This window comes from Chanos chanos, chromosome 4 (genome assembly GCF_902362185.1).
Source record: "Chanos chanos chromosome 4, fChaCha1.1, whole genome shotgun sequence".
Taxonomy (NCBI): domain Eukaryota; kingdom Metazoa; phylum Chordata; class Actinopteri; order Gonorynchiformes; family Chanidae; genus Chanos; species Chanos chanos.
In genome coordinates this window covers 37086596-37109220 of record NC_044498.1, presented here as the reverse complement: position 1 = coordinate 37109220, position 22625 = coordinate 37086596, and the positions used below count along the sequence as shown (strand labels likewise).

General features: G+C 39.3%; 1 protein-coding gene across 2 annotated transcripts; it reads right to left on the bottom strand.

Moving 5' to 3' along the window:
• Nucleotides 1-1032: 1032 nt before the first annotated feature.
• On the bottom strand, nt 1033-22625 carry nid1a (nidogen 1a). 2 transcript variants are annotated; one of them, XM_030772689.1, is made up of 20 exons: nt 22322-22625; nt 17927-18229; nt 17605-17834; nt 17048-17409; nt 16577-16717; nt 16184-16435; nt 15484-15684; nt 14824-15060; nt 14468-14605; nt 13622-13750; nt 13073-13216; nt 12320-12439; nt 10138-10368; nt 9474-9643; nt 6965-7091; nt 6409-6580; nt 5530-5687; nt 5158-5281; nt 4089-4201; nt 1033-1906 (listed from the first exon to the last, which is right to left on the bottom strand). In XM_030772689.1, the coding sequence occupies exons 1-20, from the start codon at nt 22523-22525 to the stop codon at nt 1776-1778; spliced, it is 3687 nt and encodes a 1228-aa protein (XP_030628549.1). In that variant the 5' UTR covers nt 22526-22625; the 3' UTR covers nt 1033-1775. The 2 variants fall into 2 exon arrangements, 1 of the variants encoding a protein (XP_030628549.1); XR_004025248.1 differs by lacking the exon at nt 1033-1906 and having other exon boundaries at nt 4094-4201; nt 5158-5279; nt 5527-5687.

Sequence of the window (22625 nt, the reverse complement as noted above, 5' to 3'; positions counted from 1 at the left end):
GTGCGGTTCGCTTTCATAAGGTGAACGATGGCACAGTGCGCCTGTTTGAGGTTCTATATCTATCAGACCACGACAAGATGTTTTTACCTTGTAAACTAGCATATATTACATATTTCAAGTTATGTCACTCCCTTTAACCAATGTTGTATGCATGCTTACAAAAGATCACATTACTGTAACCATGAAATAAGATTCCACTTAAGCTGAATTTTGGCTGACATAATGTTCTAGTACGTAGCGCCACCCTTTGGCCAATTCTGTAAGCCTTATTCATTTTAAAATATTGTAAATTTTGCCTGGGTTCAGAGGTAGAGCCTTTTTTGAGTTGAGAGTTGAGGAATTTGTCAGTAGAGTGTTTACATATACCTACCGAAAATTTGTCAGCGTAGTTTTACAGAATTCAGGTTGATTGCGGTATGAGAAAGAACTGCACTTGACGTGTTTTGAGGGAGTCGTAGCCTGAGTAGCGGACCTACTGCAAAAATGTGTTGTTTTACCAGCACGTAGAACTGTTTTACTGCGGCCCCTAGTGGTTAGTCCGCCCGCTCCCCTCTTCCACCGTCCTCGTTTTTTTTTTTTTTTTTTGGCACATTCTTGTATTGTTCTACTGCACGGAACCAAAACGATAAGTGTCTGGACGGAATCTCTATTAAAATAACACATTTTTTTGGCGTAATTCTTGCACCAGAGAGACAGAGACCTGTTCAACTCATTAATTGGCTGCATTTTACGACTGTGTTCTAAAAGGTCTGTTAACTTACTTTGTCAGCACATATGCTTTTCTTCCTACACATTCTCTTTAGCACTCTGGTTGAGTGTCACAGTCGGGCTAAACCACCTGGGGTGACTCAGTGTGAAACATTTGTGTCAGCACAATAAAGGTGTTAGGTTTTCAGCAAACATATCCTCTCACACAACACGTTGTTAATCTTACCACAGTATTAAAACTGATAGATGATTTAAATATAGATATATAGAGATATAAATATATACTGAAACACAGTGACCAAAACTAAATAAATAAACAGTCTCTTTTTCTATAAAATGGTATTTTATTGGACAGATGCACAGGATGTAAACTTTATTAGTTCAGTTGTTTCAGATTGTCAGCGTTTTTTGTGCTTAAAGACAATGACAGGTGGTATACCCTAAAATTTGAGTGACATTAGAAGAGACACTGGCTTTCATACATCTGATAGTTAGACAAATAATACTCTGCAAGTGTACATATTTCACAGTTATCTCTTGAAATCTTGCAAATGATTTATGCCCACTCAAGAGCACCACATGGACATAGTTACTATAGTTGTATTTACAAATAATGATAATAAAGGATTAAAAACAATGACACATGATCTAATATATAATATTAAGGGATTTAACTCATTAAAAAATGTAACTTCACAACAGATAAAGTCTCTTACTTCATAGCATGTTAGCAAGCTGCCGTGTAAACTTGTGATGTTCAGTGGCAACATGAAATATTGCTTTATTTGATATTTCTATTGTAGGCAAATGTTTCTTTAGGATACATGAACAAATGACTCCACTACACTAACACCTCATGTCATAAAGTTACAACCTGTTTTGGGATTGAAGACTTGGCTGGGTTTAACAAAAATATGTTTGAGAGAATCAGAATCTGTACAGCTCTACATTTAATAATGATAGTTTTGTGTATACAGTAAAAATTAAAATGCACAGACACATACATGATTCAGTCCTTTCAAACATAATCCCAGTGTACATTCTGTCCCATCTGTTTCTTTCACTCCTTACAATCTGCCATCCCTCTCAACACAACTCACTCCCACTGCATTGTCAGGGCATCTGCAGGTACGGCCAGTGGGGGTCGGCAAACACAAGTGTGTGCAGCCTCCATTGTTGACTGAGCAGTAGTTTTGTCCTGAGCAGAGACAAGAAAAAATCACATGCAAGTTCAATTTCAGACCAGTACTTTGTACTAAACACCCACTGTGTCATATTCTTAAAGTACAGTATAAGAAGACAAACCAAGCACAGTTACAAAGACAGTTGTCTGCTAAGATTGAGACATCTTTCTGAAAGGAAACAATACAAAAAACAGTCAGTTGAAAATATAGCTAGAGAAGTAAAAGAATAACAAACTCTCTGAGGACACAGAAACGTATAGACCCTGATTGCCAGAACTAAAATTTGCTGGAACATCGTCTTAGTGGGTGCATGTGGTAAACCTAGTCATCTACAAAATTGGAATGAAATGTGGACACAGATGTCAACCTCAGATTCCTTTGCATTATACAAAGTAGAGGAATTCTGAGGGCAAAAAACCACAGACTATAGCATCCCTTTACCTACCCCACTGCTTCTTTCTCAGAAACAAGGGAATGAAGGCTTAAGTGTTCTGAAAATCTTAACTTGGTTTTAATGAAAGCACTGGCTAATGATAAGTGTAGCTAAGAATTCACTTTTCTGTTTCCCGTGCTTGCTTTTTGGATGAGACACGGCTCAGACTGTAAATTCCTGTAAGTTTCAGCTTTACAACCATACTCCTCCCAGAACCCAAAGACTCATTGGTTTCCCTCACACTGCCCAGTGGGTTGTAAGAGACGCTGCCAGATCACAGGTCGGCATTGTTTCCGGTTGGGACTATGACGGTTTCTGATCGTCTTTGATCCTCCAACTTTCATTCTTGATTAATGAAAACATTCTTGGCAAATGTTCTCACCTTTGTTTGCCTTGCACCAGTCCATGAATTTCACATTTCATATTCGGTGCAGTATGGATGGGTATGATGCATTTGTTGGCCCACCCACCCAATATTACCACCAGCCGTCACAGATGTACAGCAGTAGGTTTGTAGGCCTAACATGTTATGCCTATATTGCGTTAATTTAACAATTATTTTCATACAGTCATTCTAACTGGTCCTCATGTCGATAAATATGAGTGGACAGGAGCACCCATTCTCAATGTGAAAACCATTTTGTTTCATTTTTGTGACTGGTAGCCTATATTCCTTTTATTATTTCAGTTCCAACCATGGTAATGAAATAATAATTTTCACCAGGTTGTCCACGTTCATATAGCCTGCATGAAACAACACGGTAAGAACGCATGGGGCGAAGTATCTCAGATGCGCTTTTAGTAGACCATCTCTGCAGCATTGTAGTTTCACCACGTCAATAACATCTGCCGCCACATAATTACGTAGCTTAGAAGTGCAGTCGGACTCTCTTAGCACTGCGGTTGTCTTTTCCTAAGTGCTTATGAATTCTCCTTCACATCTTTACTTGGCCTCATGATGTTTTCCATTGAGATCAAGGACAAGTGGTTAGGAAAAGACATAGGACATAATGTTTTTTACTATTCGACCACAGCCCAAGTGTAATGTTAACTACCAATGGCATGTGACGAGCAGTAATGCTTCTGTTGCCTGTAATGTCCATTTTGGAGCACCAGAGGGCGAATATTTCAATCAACAGCTCAGGCAATTAAGTGGCACTGAAATGAGGCACTGAAATCTGCATTGCGATTTAGTCTGGTACATACTGATCATACAGGAACTGGTGCCATATTGGCACTGGGTTTTGGTACCCAACCCTAGTTACACCTCCATCTCCACTCCTTTCTGATTTGGCCTTCACCAGTTCAGATTACCTTCACCACTTTACTAACCATTAACCAGCTCATTGACTAATTGTTATGTAATCATGTACACCTGTTCCTTGTTCATGGACTCATGAAGACACCAGTATATATATGCTCCTTGTGTTTGCCCTGTTCCTTGCGAAGCGTTTCCTTTCCCTTAATTTCTAATCATTCAGTTTCCTGAGTAAGTTATGACTGATTGTGGTCCTTTTTTCCTTTCATGTTTCAACCCTTGACTGTTTTCTTGTTTCTGACTCCTACCCAACCTATGAAAGTCTGATATTTGATTACTGATCCTGGCACGTTCTTGTTATTTGATTTTGTGTTTGCTCAGCACATGCATGAATCATTGTGACAGTAATGCAGTTTTGTAAAACATGATCCACTGATGTCAAATGATTATTACTTGTTTGATTTCTGGAGATAACTTACTGCTGTACATAACCTAAATACAATACCTGAGGGGCACTGGGCATAAGCTGTTGCTATGCCGTAGAGACGAGACCTCTTCTGAGGCTGGAACTCCTCTGTTTCTCTTCCTGCATAGCTATCAATGACAATCACTGCGTTCCTGAAATATAACAACATGGCAAATGAATCACTACCACTGTTTTCTTTTCTCAGTCTGTAAAACACATCACAAAAACCAACATAAATATCATCTATAAACCATTTGTGCTGAAAACAGGATGTGGACAGCAGCATATGCGGTGAGGTTACTCAAGTTAATTGTAGTTTCCTTTCCTTGAGTGACTTCAAGGCTCTAAATTGCCCTAGATATCTGCCCCTTTCCCATCCCCTGTACAGAGGCCAGGACTTCAGAGAGATCAGAGGGAGGCCCTAGCCCTGACACTCAGACACCCAAGAGGTAGAAAAATCACAAGCAGCTGCCACCAGTCAGTATTTTAACAGACTTCTTGAGCACCCCCCCCCCCCCGTATTCTCTTTGAACGGAAAACATACACGGTATTAAAATGCCCTGAGAAGTCATGCTACATTTGAAGGGGCTTTCCTCACTTTAGATGACCATCAAGGTCTCAGTGGAACAGAAGGCTGTTGAAGTTTGACAGGGAGTCATTTGATCTTTGACCCCTTGCTTTACTGCCCCTTAATCTAACATCTTGACAGAATCAGATACTGAAAGCTGCTCATTGAGCTAAGCTGATCTAAGTCACCCTTGATGGTATAATGCCTAGAGCCATGTCAAAGAAAATGTGTGAAATTATGTGAAAATGTTTGTAAAATTAATTCAGTTAATTTACTGCAGTGCCCACGAATAAATCAGACTTTAGAATTTGTCGTCTTCTTCTCAATGATTTATGGGTTACAGCCAAGCTCTGTTTAAGCATTGTAGATCTTCACTGCATTTTTTAACTGAATAAAAATAACTCAACCAATCAGCCTTAGAAACAACCAACTGACCAATCAAACAATTTTATATTTTTTTAAATTGCTCTACCGTAAAGGAATTAAGGGAAATGCTTAATTAAAACAGTGTGCAAAATGGAATGTTTTAAGGAAGCCAACCTTCTCCAGTCAGTGTAGAAGAGGTTTTTGCCATGAGAAGCCATGCCGAATGGATACTGAATGCCCTCCATGACTTGTCTGCGATTATTCTGGTTTGGATTCATGCATTCCACTTTGTGTGTACCTGCATGAGAAAGAACAAGAATGACTACCATCCTCCTTCTCCTCCTCCTCCTCCCCCTTTTCCCTCCTCCTAATTGTCTTAGGCCTCATCATAATCATAGTCAAATGTTTCAAGTCAGCTTGAGTTAAAGCTAATGGAGAGTGGTGACCTAAATAAGTTGTTTCGCCCTGAAAGCTCAAACAGATGAGATTTTAAAACTCTCGTAAAAGTTTTAAAAGTTTAAGAGTAGTTCTGTGAACAAGACTTACCAGCGTCCGCCCAGCACAGCAGAGAAGTTTGGGGGTCATAGGTTAACCCATTTGGCAGACCCAGGTCATCTTTAGCTAAGACCCTGCGGCTTGTGCCGTCCATGTGCGCTACCTCGATCTTGGGTGCATTTCTATTCCAGTCTGCCCAGTAAAGGTATCTGATTGGGAAAGACAAGCTGTAGTAACACTGTCGCAAAACTTTTTAGATTTTTTTGATGTTTTTCATTTTTGACAGCTGTATTGGTAGCATGTGTTATACTATAATTCCCTGCAGATTACAACAAATACCTTCAGAATTACGTTTCTTCAAAGACTTTCACAAAAGAAACTTTAACCACTAACAACCCTTCATTCAAATTTATGTATATGTATAAAAAAAATGTTGTGCTATTTTTCACTGCAATTTAATCGTGGCAAATTCCCTTGTATTTCTGTTCTCCAGAACTTTCACCTCTTCACCTCTCCTCCAGAACATGTGGAGTCACCCATTGCTTCTTTTCATCAGACCACAGAGGACCTTTGCAGAAAGTTGTAACACGTGTGAAAGTTCACACTATGCTCCCTAGATCTGCCCACCACTAATCTGGTGCCTTGACCAATGAGTGGGAGCTGCTATTGCAGCGACCGGGAGATAATCCCACACCTGCTTCCCACCCGTAAATGCCATTGTTATGTTCATGTAGAAGCCTGGCCTAGCCGGAAGCCCTGGTACCAGGAATTGAACCAGGTCGAACCTGAGTTCTTTCCACTGCACAACCCACTGTAACCAAACCAATGTAACATTTAACCAAATATTTGGTTAAATATTACATCTTCCTGGAGATGCAAACATGGACTAAGAAAGCCAAATGTTACGGCCCGAAAGATGGATACACCTACCCGTTGTTTGGGTCAGTGATGATAGCACGGGGATTCACCAGGTCTGTGTCGATCAAAACTCTTCTCTGGGCTCCATCCAGAGAGGCCACTTCAATTCGGTCCTTCATGGAGTCAGTCCAGTACATGGTTCTACCCAGATGGTCTATGGCAATGCCCTCTGGGCTGCCAAGATCTAAAATAAAAGTCAGGATTATATTCACTATTTGATATGTGATGAGCATTTTTTTTTCTGTGTGCTCATCTCAATATAATTAATATCAACACTGATCTCAAAACAATTGGAGAACAGCAGTTTACCATGTTTAGTAAAGTGTTCAGTGTGTGAGGTAAAGCCATAGATTGATACACAGGTTAAGCCTTTAAATTTGTTATGTATCACAACATATTACATGTGTGTACAAATCATTGTAATCAGTCCTTTAAAAGATTTTTTGCAGGGTGTAGTCAAGGTGGAATGGGATGTATCTAATGGATATGAAAAGCATTAGGTTGCATGAAGTTATCAGAGTAATCCAACACACATTTACACACTTTTATGATCCAACGTTTAACCCACCCGATCGAATGAGCTGAACAGGCTCTCCCCCTTGCAGGTCAGCTTTACCAATAGCTGGAGTTGTAATGTCTGTCCAGTAAACCATCCTCTCCACACAGTCATAGGCAACTCCAATCACAACCTTCTCCTACACAAAAACAAAAAAGCCTTTTGAAGTTATTTTCATTAGCATGCATGAAGAGTATGGTACGCCACAGGCTAAATACTGGCATGTAATGGTATTTAGTTTTGTCTAGACCTCGAATAACAAACAAAACAGGAAAACCACTTAGCCAAAGAGTGACTAGAGCAGGATCAACCTAAAGCTTGTCCATTACAGATGTTACAATCCTAGTACAGAAAGAAGTATGTGTTTGGTAATTTAATGAGATTTCACTGATGTTAACCATTAGAGTTAATGTCTCCATGTGGTTTTAATGAGGACCAGGGTTCTTGGAGCTCAGAGAACAGATGGAAAATTGAGAGCTTCTCCCACTAGCTTGCTGAAACCCCTGCAGCGTAGAGGACAAGCTTAAAATGTAAACTGATGCCTGTGTAAAGAGACGAAACACAGTTCTAGAACAAACTATGAGCCAAAAATGACTGTGTGAAATCAGTGTTCTCCTAAATCCGCACCATCCCCTCAACCTCTCCCCAAAACATCTATTACAACGGTTACATAATAATCATAGTCTTACTGAGATAACCAGATGTTAAATAAACAAAAGAAACTGCCAGAGGATGTCAGAGTTTCAATACAGCACCGATGCTTTGCTTTTCCATGAATTTATCAGTGGCAGGATTCCATGCATGAGAGAATGAACTCCCACATAAGCGACCTTTCCTCTCGCACAGATACACTGTTGAAACAGTTCAGTCAAGGACATTTGCAGTAAGCCAATTGCTCATAGCCAAATATTTCCTTCTTTAAAGGTCAGAGTTACAGTTCATCTGCAGTGTCTGGAATATCTCTGTGCATTCTCCTGTGATTGGGTGTACGTCATTAGTACAGAGATCGGATTCTTGACGCAAAACATATTCAGACTAATATTTTTCAACAGTTAATAATTTATGATTGCAATGACAACAATAAACACATAGCTGTACAATCGGCAAATCCACCATACTTCAAGAACTGTGCAAATGTGAATACTTCACCGCACTGCTTAATCAGAAAGATATGATGGATCATTGCTCAAACATGATCGGATGATCTAAATTGAGATGTAAAGAATGTATTGGCCTCAGGTGTTTAACACATGTAGGAAATTAGAATGGGTCTAACTGTTAAACATTTGATGTAATGGGTGTTTATTGACTAATGTGTACAAATCATTTTTTTACTGTATTTCAGTGTTACCAGTAGAGTTGTAGCCAAATCTCCACGCTTCTGCTGTCTCAGAGGGCTTAGGTCCTACTGATTTTCATATCAGCCAAATACTGTGGTCTCTGATTGACTGAAGAGTTCAAACTAGAGGTGTAACTGTTCACCCTGTTCTCAGTTTATACCTCAGTTTTTGGGCCACGGTTTGGTTTGTATCACATTTTGGCTTGAAATAAAATTGAAATAAAATAAAACTTAGACCATAGGTTTTTCTCATTCTCTAAATTAACTGAAAAGAACAAATGTAAAACAATCCCCAACAAAGCTCTATAAAAATGAGAATGAAAAAACAATAATAAGTAGTGACTTTTATTTTAAGGTCTAAGCGTGTAAGAAAACTAAACTTGATCAACAGTTCGGCTAAGGCTCTCCTCCATGACAGTGAGTTGATGTAATCTTATCATGAGTGTCCTTTAAGGTTCTTCATCAAAAATGAATGCCAACACATGACAACTGCAAAATGATGACCGTCTGCTCTGACCTTTTTCAGATCAACGCACACTGATTTCACTGTGAGAAAAACAAGTTCCCACTTAGAGAGTCCAAGAGATTATCAGTTTATGTTTGTGGATTGGGGTTTTCCCATATAACAAACATTATTTAGGGCCTGAGTAATGATGCTGTGTATGTTTTTAATTTAAAACGGTTACTTGGTCAACATTATCATTACAGCTGTTGTAATCATCTTCTACCTTAAACACACCGTGTGATAAACACAGTGCATAGTCTATATTTTCTTGCGGTGAGAAATGAAAAGATAAAACAAAACACATGCTGGTTTCAAATTATGACTAACATTATTCTTAATGATTAAAAGCACAAACAGTGTGGAATATTCTTCTATACTAAGAACATGTACTCCCAGTGATTTGGCATCATGTTCAGGAAAAAAAAAACAAAAAACTTCATGGACAAGAGTGAAGGTGAGAAAAAAAATCCATGTTTCACTGAACACACTTTGTGAACGGATCCAAGTACTACAGAACCAGTTTATGCTTTTGGTATGAAACCATTATACCCCTAATGCAAGCACATGTTTCCCAGGTACAAATCTGACTCTGGTCTAACAATGGTCCCCCAGAACAGGGCTTGAGCACCTCTGTCACAGAATCAATTTTCCTGTCCTTACACTGCACTGGTACTTACGGGAAGATGCAGGGCAGTCTTTGCCTCACTTATCTTCATGCCGGATCCCTCCATTGGGATGTATTCAATCTTTCCACTCTGGGCGAACAGAAGATGAGTACCAGGGGGCACTGGTTGGACATCTGGCCTGGGGGTGGGTCCTATAGGTGAGACATCTCCTCCATCAAAACCTAAAAGGATGGAGGGAGAATTTATTCAGCAGTGCTTTGCAAAGGAAGAGGAAAACAATGGTAAATTGGTAAATGAATATATCAACAAACAGTAAAGAATATGAAGTGGATACAGCAGCAATAAAGATATTTATCATAGTTATAGTTATATATATTTATCATAGTTATATGTAGAGGTTTCAGCATAGCAAATGGCTATATATAATGTATTACAGTATCACTGCTATTCAGCATCCAGTTGATCAGACATGTTTGGTGTGTACCACTTTTATTAAAAAAAAAAGGACCGAAACGTTTTGAAATGAGGGATCATGAATGAACAGTGTAAGGACAGATCACACACTCCTATGCATCTCGAAAGTCATAAACAGAGATTATTTATGAATGCTTATGGCTTACTGTGAAAATACTGGTGAATTGGAAATTAATCGTTACTATCAGATCAGTTGCTAGCGTTGGAGTGCTCAGTTATGTGTTTGCGTAGAGTAACTCACACATGGGTCGACTGCCAGGTAAAGTACGTGTGCCATCAATCTCTAATCCGTTTCGATCCACACACCAGCACTGTCCGATGCTAACGTGGCACTGAGTGGGCTCATAGTTTCCCTGGGCATCACACGTGGGCACGTACGCCCCAGGGATGGGGCGGGGGCCGCGTGGGTAAGCATCTGGTGAGGACCCAAGGGCTGTTTCTCTGTGGATCTCACAACGTGTTTTCTCCCGTTCTACAGGGAGGCATACATACAATACAGACAGACAGACAGACAGTCAGACAGACAGACACACAGACACACACACACACACACATAAACTTAGGTCAGACTTAGAAAGAGGGGTTCCTATTTAAACACTGTGGTTTCAGTCAGAAGATGTAATATTACTTGTTGGGTGATTCCTCATATTCTCTGTAAAAGCTTGATGAATCACAACACATAAGAAGAATAATATGGTCAAAACTTAATCATGACTCACTAAAACAATAATTGCCTGGTGTGTTCAGTGATGGAGTATAAAACCCTGAGGGAATACATCTGCTGTGTGGATGGTTACTTAAGTGTTCAAGCAGCCAGATCATGCTTCCCCAGAGAAAGAGAAACTGGATGCTTCAAACCAAGCCCACACACATACCTAAACCATCTGCCCAAACCCATCAAACCACAAATTTAACCACTGTTAACTCTGGTAATCCATATTTGACCTAAATATGAACGTTTCAGAATTACTGTATCTAATAGCAAACGATTATCTGTGATATAAGGGACAAATAAAATACAAACTTAGAATTGTTATCGATTTTGCTGTGACACTGACATCAGCTGATGAAATCACTATTTGTATATACACTAATCAATCTGCTGTAACACATTGAAATGTAGGTTTAGCTGAGCTCAGACAATTAGAACATTCAGTTTTTTTTTAACCGCTCACAGGAATCTGAGTTCATGTAAAGGTGTATGGATAGACCAAAGTATTGAGAATGTGGTAGAAAGAGAATGTGTTCTGAGATTTTTACTGACAATACACAGTAGACACCCTGCCAAACATGAGCAAAACTACTGTTTGATATGTTTACTTTCAAACTCCAGACACTTCCAGACAACATTTGGAACTGACTTACCAAAGTCTTTTGACAGTGTGTCAAGCCAGCAGCTGCTGACCTGATGTTTAATGACATACTTTACATCCAGTCATGGTTACTAACTTGTGGGTTTGGACATAAACCACTCATGGCCAAAACATACATCTCCGTGAGACAGCAGAGTTTATGGGGGTCAATTTGTGTTAGTCATTATTCAGAGACTCAGACTCAAGAAATATTTGGATAACAATTTTGCAAGACTAAAAACTGTCCAGCAGCAGAAAGGTCTGATAACCATTATATACTATAATCATTGTAATATTTCCCTGATGGACATATCTGTACAGAGTTATTTAAATGGCAAAGTTTGACTATGTCAAGATCAGAGTGCATCAGTTTGATATATCAGCAGACTAACAAAGTAATAGTGACTAAAAAAATAACAAAGATATGTGAGGACATCACTGATTCTACTGAGGCATCCCCATGTATATCTGTGAACAGTGCTAACTGTGAATTTATACAGGAGAAGAATCGAAGAATTTGTATGTCACAGACATAAAAAACCCTACATGAACTCTAAATCAGAAAAAAATCACTCCCTTTTAGAAATGCTACAAACCAGATCAGCCATGCAAAAGATTATACAAACCACATTGTTTGCTTCTACTCAAGGCATATAAATTCCCTGTGACTGATCCAACATTCCTGGAAAGAGGACATGTTCCAACTGGCACTATGAGGACTAGTGGGAAACTGTGTTCCAAAAAAAAAAATACTTGAATGAATTTTTTGGCTCAACTGAATTAAACAACAAGAGAAAAAAGAGGTCTGCTTGTCCATGAGACTTCAGATGGATTAGAGAAAGTCAGCTCTGACAAAGAGAAATGCTAGTTGGTACCAGAGGATAAAATCTATAGATGTTAATGAGTTTGAAACAAAAAATTTTTGACAAAGTTCTCTAATCATTGTCAGATGGAATAAAAAGTGTTTGCAAACTCCAAATATTGTTTATTAGACACTAAAATTCTGTTTAAAAAGGAGGTTGTAACATTTTGTTTAACATGAGGGTTAGCCGTGATTCACAAAGAAGCTACCTGAGGAACAGTAGAAACCATCTCCATAGAAACCAGGTCTGCATTGGCAGGTGAAAGATCCCTGTGTGTTGTAACAGATGGCATTCTGGTGGCATCTGCCTTGCTGGCATTCATCAATGTCTAGTAAACAAAAAAAAAATGTTAGAGGAGGTGAGTAAGAACAGACATTTATCAGTTGCATCAGTTATATCACTTATATAGTCTATTAAAGCTTGGTAATTTTTTATAAGCAAATTGAGAGCAAGAACTTGAAAAGATATTCAGACAACACTGGCATCAGTAGAACAAGCAATCACTTTATATTTTAGCTCTGAGTCATGTCTTGGTTCATGTTTCAGTTCTATGGAAATCAAGTGGGAATAACTGAATAACTAAATGGAAAATGAATGGAAAAACACAGGGACTGTAGCAGTGATTGCAAAACAAGATATTCCCACAGATAGCTGGCCAGTACTGCAGACTACGGAAGCCCGGGTAGGACTCATTTGAGAGGTGGGATGTTATATTTTCCTCATCTCTCAACTCATCACTAGTCAACTGATTCATATCTAGTGAGAAGGCAACTCCCACCGATGAGAATAATTAGAGAAATTATAGGAGAAAATGAACTTTAAACTAAGAACATCAATTGCAAGTGCATTTGCACGTTTGTACGTTCACAGCAACAGCAGTCTTCTAAAGTAACAAAATAATATGACTCGGTGATTTGGTTAAGATAACTGCTAAGAGGTTCCTGTCTGCTGTTAAATGTACCTTGACAGATGCGCCCATCTCCTAAATAACCTGGCAGACAGGAGCAGATGTAAGCGGAGCCTCCACTATAGCTGCACCGAGCACGTTCAGGGATATCACAGTCATGGGTACCAGCTTGACAATGGTCTGTGGGGCGGTTCACCTCTGAAATCACACAGCAGCCAGATCATCAAGATGGGTGGATTAAATATTCTTGCACACAATAACAATTATTATTAACATATATTAACATATAATGTATAAGAGATTTCATTTTTTAGAATTTGGAGGAGCGCCATACCCTGTAATATCATATTAATATATGTGTATATATTGTGCATTCTATTCTATTCTCTTCTATTCTATTGATTACATACTGGTGCTTGAGGACTAGACTAAACATCCGTGCTTTAGGACTGGGCAGTGAGTCAAGCTCAGTAACAGTAAACTAGTAAAAGATGACACAGATTGTTGTAAGACAGTGTTGTTATTGTTAGCAGTAAACGAAAGCAGGACCTCTACAGATAAACTGACACACACAGATACAGACATAAACAAATAGTCACACACCAACACATGTTTGTCCATCACCGGCAAACTGGAAGCCATCCATACACTCACAATGGAAGGTTCCTGGCTGGTTACTGCAGGTAGCATGTTGGCCACACAAGTAAGGACTTTCACGGCATTCATCAACGTCTGAAGGAGAGGATGAAATACCACCATAGATAACATCAAACCAGACTGTTAGATAGGTCTTCTGTAGATGTCTTAGGTTTTCATGTCAGAATCCCTCAATGGACTGAACTGACCTGGACTCTTACTATCTGTTACAAACACTTCTTTTTGAATGAATTCCCATAACATATTATGAAATTCTTATGGGATATGTTAGAACTATGATTAGGCTTCATAATTGCATTTTAAAGATAAAATCTGCCCCATTTAGGAACTGCTTCCAGTTTAGAGTAAGGAATAGGTCACATCCTTGGTCGCTTAAGATAAAAAAGCTTTAAAGGTTCATGATTTGCAAGCGGAAATGGAAGCCATTTTACTTTCTGATTAAATGTTTGGTCTTAAAAACCCACTTAAATGAAGAGACATAAGATAGCATTTGTTCACAAGGTTTGTGACGCCAACCCAATTTTCCAGGAGAGAATAGAGTTACCCAAGAAGGAAGGAAGGAAGGAAGGAAGGAGATTACTATCTCTCCTGTGGCAACTGGTAATTAAATGGTGATTTTTGGAAAGAGCATTCCGATTGCATTGTTGATAAAAGGCTCGAGGAAATGCTTATACAGAATTCAAGACATTACAATATCCATGCTTTTTTTGGAAAAGCAGTCATTTTTCTGTTTTCTTTCACGGATGACAAAAATTGTTTTGAATCCAATGTCAAACTTCACTGATACTATACCATAACATCCACGACCATCCCCAGTAAAACCAGAGATACACTCGCACGTGAACTGATTTCCGTGTCCAGGTCTGCATGCAGCATTGGTGTCACACCCATGTCTCCCTGTGAAGCAAGGGTTCTCTTCAGGCTGTTCACCTATGAATGCACAAGAGGATCCCTTTATACCAAATGAGAAACCAGTCCCATAATAGCCAAAAAAGTGTTGTCAATTAGGTTCCAGGGACCTTAATTAAGAAACTTTGTGTTAGACATTCTCAGCACCATCATTACAATCTGCTACAAGAGGAGCGAACATGCTTAAATGCAACAAGTAAGATGTATTCATTCAAAAATAAAATAACCAGGTCTCAGACCTCCACTGATGTCGCCAATCTTGTTGCTCATAGCATAACGCATGAGCTGGTCGTTGACGGAGTACATGACAAACACCTGGTCCACACTGAGCATCTGGGTTGCCGGCACCTCCCTGATAGTCTCATCATGGATGCAGCTCTGGAATGTAATGGTCTGTCTCCATTGGAAAGATCTGTTCTCTGTGGTGCCATCTTCTAGACTGATCACATAATCTCGAGTTGAAGAAGAAGTGATCACTGAAAGGATACAAACATTCATCAGCTATCTTTTCTCCAGTCATCAAAGAGTTTCTAATTTGAATGCAGTGTAAAGCAAAAAGAATGTCACTAAGATTAGATGCTATAAGAAAACTATTATTGTGGATCACAAACAGCTATTCATTGTGCCATGCACTATGTGCTAAACTGAATGTAACTGAAAGTTGTGGTTAAAATGATACAAGGTCATTGATCCAAATCCACAAGCTGTGGAGGCAAAATAGAACTGGCTATCACCGGCTTGTTTTGTCATTTAAGAATTCTCTAAGAAATACTGTTTTTTAAGGACTTACTTGTCTTAATCTTTACACTTTAACATGGGAGATAATCTACATTTCTGAAGAGAATCTAACACTGAGAAATTAACTATATTTCTTTGCATTCTCTACATGTTGAACTCACAGTTGTTACTGTACTGATACACCTCTGAATAGGGGTCTATCTGCACAGTTGCTCCCCTTGGGACCTCAGGGACCGTTCCTTCCAGTTTGGTGTCAACCACTAGGTGATCATGCTCATTCAGGCCTTTGAACTCCTGAGTGATGGTCAGTTTCTCGCCTCGTGGCATGAAGGTCACCTCAGCCTGACGTGTGAACTCTCCTCCTGAGTGAATGATACAAGATGGTAAGAGAAAAATGAGGGTCACACCGGAGCACAAAAAACATGCCTTGCCCTCCTCAGTGAAATGTTCAAGCCAGTACATCGGAACAAACATTGGTGAGCAGTTGGAATGTTTAGGTGAAATGTTAAACCCAGAGTTAGTGTGACATTGTTTCAGCTTCACTGTGCCAATGGTTCTTGAGGAACACACTGGGCAAAAGGGTTATTGTAAAGAGGAAAATACAGTCACATTCATCATCAGAAAGATTATACATACATACAATGAAAAGGCTTGGTTAACGTTCAGGAGTACTCAACATTACAAAAAGTAGCACATCGCACAAATAAATTAGACTGGGTGAAATTTTAACAACATAGTTTTAATTGGTATGCTGCAAATGCACTGACTACTTGACAGCATTGAAGCAGTTCTTATATTAACTAAGCACCTTAGCAAGTTACTTCTTCCACACTTTATAAAGCTTTATTTAACAGGCCTTACCAATTATGCTGAAGCCATTCTTGTAACCAGGCTGTTGAAGGGCAAAGGCCCAACCAATGACACCACCCAGGGAGGAGAGAGGCTGGAGAGAAAAGCCCACACTCTCAGGGATGCCACTGATGGCGACGTATGCTCGACCGTCATTGGCCACGACATAGGCGTGCAGGTCATTGCTGGAAAACTCAACAGGATAAGGAGAGTTCCCCACAGTCACCCTACCAATCACCTTGCCATTCATTCTCTGGGGTTTCCCTGCAAATTACCGTGAAGCATTACCTTAATTAAGAGGTTATTCAAATAAGACCAAAACTGAATGTAACATTCTGCAGAGATCATAATAGTTAAGTATTATTTATCATGTGGAGGAGGAAAGCGTAAGTGAGAATGGCATACCCTCAGCTACACATTGTTTTCCATTGCCATAGAAACCAGGTCTGCAGTGGCAGCAGTAGCCATTTGGGTAATCTCTACAGTCAGCAAAATTTGAACATTTTTGCCTGTTGTTGGCACAGGTCTCAGAGTTGTAGGTGAACACTGCAAATCATGGAAACAAACATGATAGAAAAACAAGACATGGAGCAACTGGAACTAACTAGGCTTACATAAAGCCTAAGATTTGAAAATAAATTAAAAAATGGCAAAATGGTCAAACATGCACACTACATCATGGGTGCATGATATTATTCCTAGGGGGTTGGTGTATCTGCACATTTTTATGATATCCTTCCTGACCAATATTTTACCTCAGCATTTAAACTCTATTTAAACCTATGCATTTAAACTCTGTTACCTCATGCTTGGGAGCACGCTAGCCTTCCAGGAATAAATGAGCTCAAAAGCCAAATAAGTAAGTTAGTAACGAACCATCAACATCGATTTCTCCGTCTTCCACCACCACGACCTGACGATCACCTGGTTGGTAACGTGGTGGCTGTGGTTGGAACTGGACAGGGTAAAGAGGTACAGACCCAGGTTGAGAGAGTTGCTCTTTACGGTACAATACGTCCTGGGTGTTATCTGGTGTGGCCCGATATGTAGGATATTCCTCGACTTGATGCCGATTCCCCGTGTGAATTGGAACTTTGGCCTCATCGGTTCTTTCCCAAGCATGCTGCTGAGGTGTGTCAGGTGACAGATCTGTCACCTCACCTGGAGCTACCTGAGTGAAGTATGGATATGTTCCAATCTCAAACACCCAAACGCCTTGCTTCCCAGAATTTGTCTGCCTGAGAGAGACAAGTCAGATAGATCTAGAAATTACACTTTGTTGTTACTTCTTGCAAATATTAAAATTAAAAACTGAGAGGACTTTGAAATGTTTTGATATGCTACCACAGGAAACTAGTAGAAAAAAACATCCTTTGCACAGACCAACTGATACAAAACAAAATTTGAAAAAGACTCCATTAACTAGGACTTACTCAGCCAAAGCCCTGACAGATGTCTCTTCTTCATCTGTGATGCGACTGTACGGTCCTTGTCTCTTACTAAACACTAAGTAAGTTTCCTGTCCTTTACTAAAGCCAGCCTGCATAGTATAGCTAGTGCCCCCTGTCACTGTGGAGTAGAATTGTAATCCGTGTCTTGGGTACAGCAGGATGGCATAGGATGCTGACTCAACCGAAGCAATCACCAACTGGAAGGTATTTCGCTATATGAAGGAGGGAAAAACAATCCCAATTTATTCTTTGCAATTGATGAAATAGAGAAACTACTTAAATATCACATGCTCATCGCACTCACTCTCCGATTCAGCCCATCTTGTCTACTGTGGGGATTGTGGGCGGCCATGTCCAACCACGTGACCACCAGAACATGAGTGGGATTAATTGGCTCATCTTCAGGGAAAGCTCTATTGATGTGGTCCGCTGCTTGTTGAAGGGTGGATAAGCTGGTGTCGTAGCGGAAGTAGACTTTACCAATACCATCACTTGTATCAAGGTCTCCCTGAAGCGCTACAATCATGCCAAAACTGGCAGGCATGTTGCCCAGGTACTCAGACTCAGTTGTAGGCTCCTCTGTGGCAACAAACCCATTGGTGTTTATCTGAAATTTGCAAACAATATTACATGAGAGGTGTTTTTAAAGTAAAGTCATAAACAAAGTGTTCAGAGTGTTTATGTTATGTATACATCCCAAACGTGGATTAAAAAAAGAACTGTTCTGGAACTCTAAACAGTGATGCTTAATATGAAATAAGAAACTTAGAAACAAAATCATAGTATAAGAAAGAAGTATTTTTTTTTTACAGTTGCTTTGAGAATATCTATACACATTTTTCACAAAAAAACAAACAGATAGTTTGAGACGCTAAAAAGTCTCCTTCAAGACAGATGCTATTTCCTGTACATGTAAAAACAAAGCTATTCCTGGCCATGATCCTACTGCATCCTTTTCCTGTAAACTGCACAGATTTGGCTCATTTTGACATCCTTCTGCATAGACAAAATAAGGGTGTCCTGGGAATGCATTGTGCCAGTTTGCTATGTGCACAGCTAGTCTTCTGTAATGTCCTTTTAATAAAAGGGCATTACAGAAAACGTTTTAATAACTTTCTATAGTAACGATGCCATAATTTGTATAAAAAATTTTTAAAAAAATACAGTTAAGTTAGGTAGTAGCAGGACATAGGGGACATATTTGCATACCGAACTCCCCAACATTCAAAGACATTTCATGTGATAACAGGCTGGCATGTACAAGTGTTACCAATATGACTGGCTTACAACAATCTGCCTATACATACACCTCTAAGACGTGGGGCTATATGTTAAGATTGCATCAAATTTTGGGATCAAATTTTGCACTGAAAAAAAATCCAGGAATAAACCATTGTAAAAGCAGCTTTGCAGCTTGGTTCAAATGAAACTAGACCACCTTTCTTTGCACAATTTTCCTTTTGTTAGATGCACTCTTCTTCTGACCCACAGAGAAAAATGAAAGTACAAAAAACTTTCACATCCTTTCACACAACTCTAAACTGGAGAGCTCACCTTCAGGGCACAGACAGTTCAGCCAGGTGCTGACTCCATCGGGCTGAGTTTGAAACAATCTCTCCAGGCCAGATTTACTAAGAACAGAAATATGTCGAACTGAAGAGTGTTTTGCGCCTAATTGCGTTTTTTCCTTGGGGTACAGAATATTCTGTGCTGCTTGTATTTCACCACTAAACAATTTAATATTCATTTAGAACTTGGTTTGATGATGTAATCTATCCTCGTCGTGGTTCCCTAATGTAACTGACAACTTCCTCTCAAGTCCTGAAAGTTTTAGCGTTAGTTTTGTTAGTGAAGCTGTCTGAGGAATTTTAACAAACTCCATGATACCCCCCCCCCCCCAATTATTTAGTCACCTTTGTGAAACACAGCCTTTGCTCTACTCATCAGTGGAATGTTCTCTGATGTCTTTCATCACATTCCACTCTAACCTGGAGCACATGAACTATTTCAGTATGTCAGATGCCGGGAAAGATGTCAGAGATGTCTCGTTTTACAAGAGCAAATCATTTGAAAAGGTGCTATTCATCTAAACTCTTCATAAGATTTAAAAGTAAAGAGGTACTGAATATGAGGATCATACTAATATGCATGAAACACCTGGCGCTGTAGTGCATACTGTGTCTAATATATTATACAATACTATGTATGAACACTGATGAAGAGAACAAAAATCAGGAAGACAAATGAATACTTCTCAATTCACGTACAGGATTGACAGCTCTATTTTTGTGACTCTTGAAGTTGTCTTAAAAATAAAAGAGCCATGGTGCACCTATTTATTTCTTATTGCTTTAAATAATTTTAATATACGTAAAAACTGCCTCTTTTTCAGAGTTTGAGAAAAACATTTTGTGAAAATGTTCTCAGTACAATCTTGACATTATCTCTATTTTTATAACTTCTGGGTTTAGACAAGGGGAAATGCTTTAGATATGTAACTCATTCTTTCCATTAACAACAGCCTTATGTCAGTAGACTAGAAAACAAATCCCCTGGTCCCATACTATTGAATGAGAAGATTGTTGCCACCACACAGAATAGCCAAAACACATGAATCCAACAAGAAAACCATCATTTTAGCACATAAAACATTAGTTGGTATAGTCATTTCTGTGTTCCTGAAGAATATAATGAAAAGATTCAGGGTCTGACTGCCTTTCCAGATATCTCACAGTAAAATGGAAATTCCAAATGTGGTCCTATCCTTGCCAAACCTGTAGGATTACAGCATTTTCATTTAGTTTTAACCCAGTACAACACATCCTGTTGAGTCACATCCTACTGGGGGAAAGCAGTCAGACAATGCCAGTGCATTGATGAAGACTAGGCAACAGTCAACAGTTCTAGCAAAAACATCTAGACAAAAGAAAAATACACGGTCAATGTGGTACCAGGTATTTCAGATCCATCTGCTGGAGAACTCGCAAAGGGTAGAGTTTTAGTCTTGTTAATATGACAAAAAGCATAGAAAGGAAGCTTTACTGCAGCAAAGGAGGTGTTACAGAAAGGGGGGGAAATACTGGTGAATGACCATTTGGTTCTAGTGAAACAAACACATATAGAGAGAACATTGATTGCCAATAAGAGAGCTGCCCCAGGGTAACCAATTCTATATAAAGGTTCTGGAGGAAAAGAAGCACAGATTTGTTATCATAAAAACACTGAAAACCTTCACTAAACAGTTTCTCAAAATCTGATCAATCCTGTAACAACTAAAAGTCAAAAGATATAAATGCATGGATCATGAATTACAGGCACATTGCATACATGTCAATCTTATCTCGGTACAGTGGGCATAAGAAAAAGCTACAATCCCATTGCTCAAGTGATCACCACTGATGGAAAGCTGGACCTTAAAAACACTCTCTGTATGATATTAGAGAGCAAACAGAGGGAGAGGAATCAACATTTGTGGCTTGGAAGATATTGCTGAGAATAAAAGCTTGTTTGTTGAGGTAGCACAAAGGGACATCTCTGTGCCGAACATGGTGTTGTTTGTGAGCTCTGCTGAGTCAATTAAAAGGCAAATCACCACAAGACTAGAAACTGTATTGACTACAAGCAAATCATTGAATGTGGAAACTTGGACCAGTACAAAGATCTGAGCTCCAAACATCATCAGTTAAATTTCTAAGGTGAGACACTTCTCCATTAGATTTGTGATATTACACTTCTGTATAAATAAAAAATACAACAATCTCTCTCTGCTGCTTCAGAATGAATCCTCTCTGGTTCAGAGGGCAAGCTTGATCATGAGAGGGTACGCAAGCCCTGGGGAACTAACACTAACGGTAACATCAAAATAACTTGTTTCAGCTGTGCACTCTTTCCAAGGTCAGCTAACACAACTCTGCCACTGGATGATATACAATGTATGCAGTGAAGGCAGAAATGTGTGTGTGTGTGTGTGCGTGTGCATATTTGTATATGTGAGCAGGGTGATTTAAGGATATACAACTACAACCGGTTCTGCTGTTGTTATTACTACTAGAGCATTACGTAACACATTTTCTTTTTTTTCTTTTAAATGGTTTTCCATGGTGCTAGTGGATCATGGCTCAATGGACTCCAAAGTAGTTAAGTGTTAGGAAATCAGGTCGCTCCGGGACTTTAGCCTTGAGGTCAGTAGTAAAACAACGGTCTTTCAGGCCAAATGCATTCGCAACAGAGTTAAAAAAAAAAAAACAGTCTGAGAAAAGTGTGAAACCATAATGGAGAGTATACTGAGTTAGACAGAAAAAGCATATTTAAGAAAAGAAATTTTGTCAATGACAATGAAAAGAGTTATCTAGTGCTTCTACAAGAAATCTAGCCCGGAAATTAAAATCAGTCACTGCTGATGATTACGGTGCTGTGTGGTATACATCAGAATTTAAAATAAGGGATGGTTTCTTAATGTAAGGGACAGCCATGTCGTTGTTTTAACAAACAGTAACAAACAGTAACTCTTCTGTGACATGAACTAAAAACAGTATGTTACTGAAAATATCAAGACTGCGGCGATCATTTTCTCTTAACTATACAGCGACTATTCGTCCAGAGGACATCACTAATTTTATCTGCCTTCATACAGATGTACTGAGAAAAAACATAGTAAGTAAACGATAGTAAGTAAATGTTCACAAAACATAAAACTCACATAAATCTTGTCAAATTTCCTATTGTAAAATACCACGGGGCTTCCCAGTGAGACTTCTTGCGTTTGATCGTTCCCTGGTCGCAGCAACTGATCCCCAGCACTTGGACCGAACGGAAACATTTCTTGCCGGCTTATACATTGCACAGACACCAAAAGTCCCAAAAGGGTAACCAAAACCGTAAGCGCTCTCCCCCGCCAAATCATTTTCAGTCCTGCGCTTATACCGGAGGGCTTTAGAGTTGGTAATCTGTTGAAGTCCGTATCAATTACTGGGTTTGTCGGCAGCAGAAGTAGTGACCACCAC

Bases quoted from the DNA above. Each gene is read 5' to 3' on its own strand.
- nid1a (XM_030772689.1), bottom strand. From the start codon at position 22,525: ATGATTTGGCGGGGGAGAGCGCTTACGGTTTTGGTTACCCTTTTGGGA. The intron at 9,644-10,137 runs GTGAGTTACTCT...CCATCCTTTTAG, and splicing joins ACCTGGCAGTCGACCCATGT to GTTTTGATGGAGGAGATGTC. The intron at 5,282-5,529 runs GTAAGTCTTGTT...TTTCTCATGCAG, and splicing joins GCTGTGCTGGGCGGACGCTG to GTACACACAAAGTGGAATGC.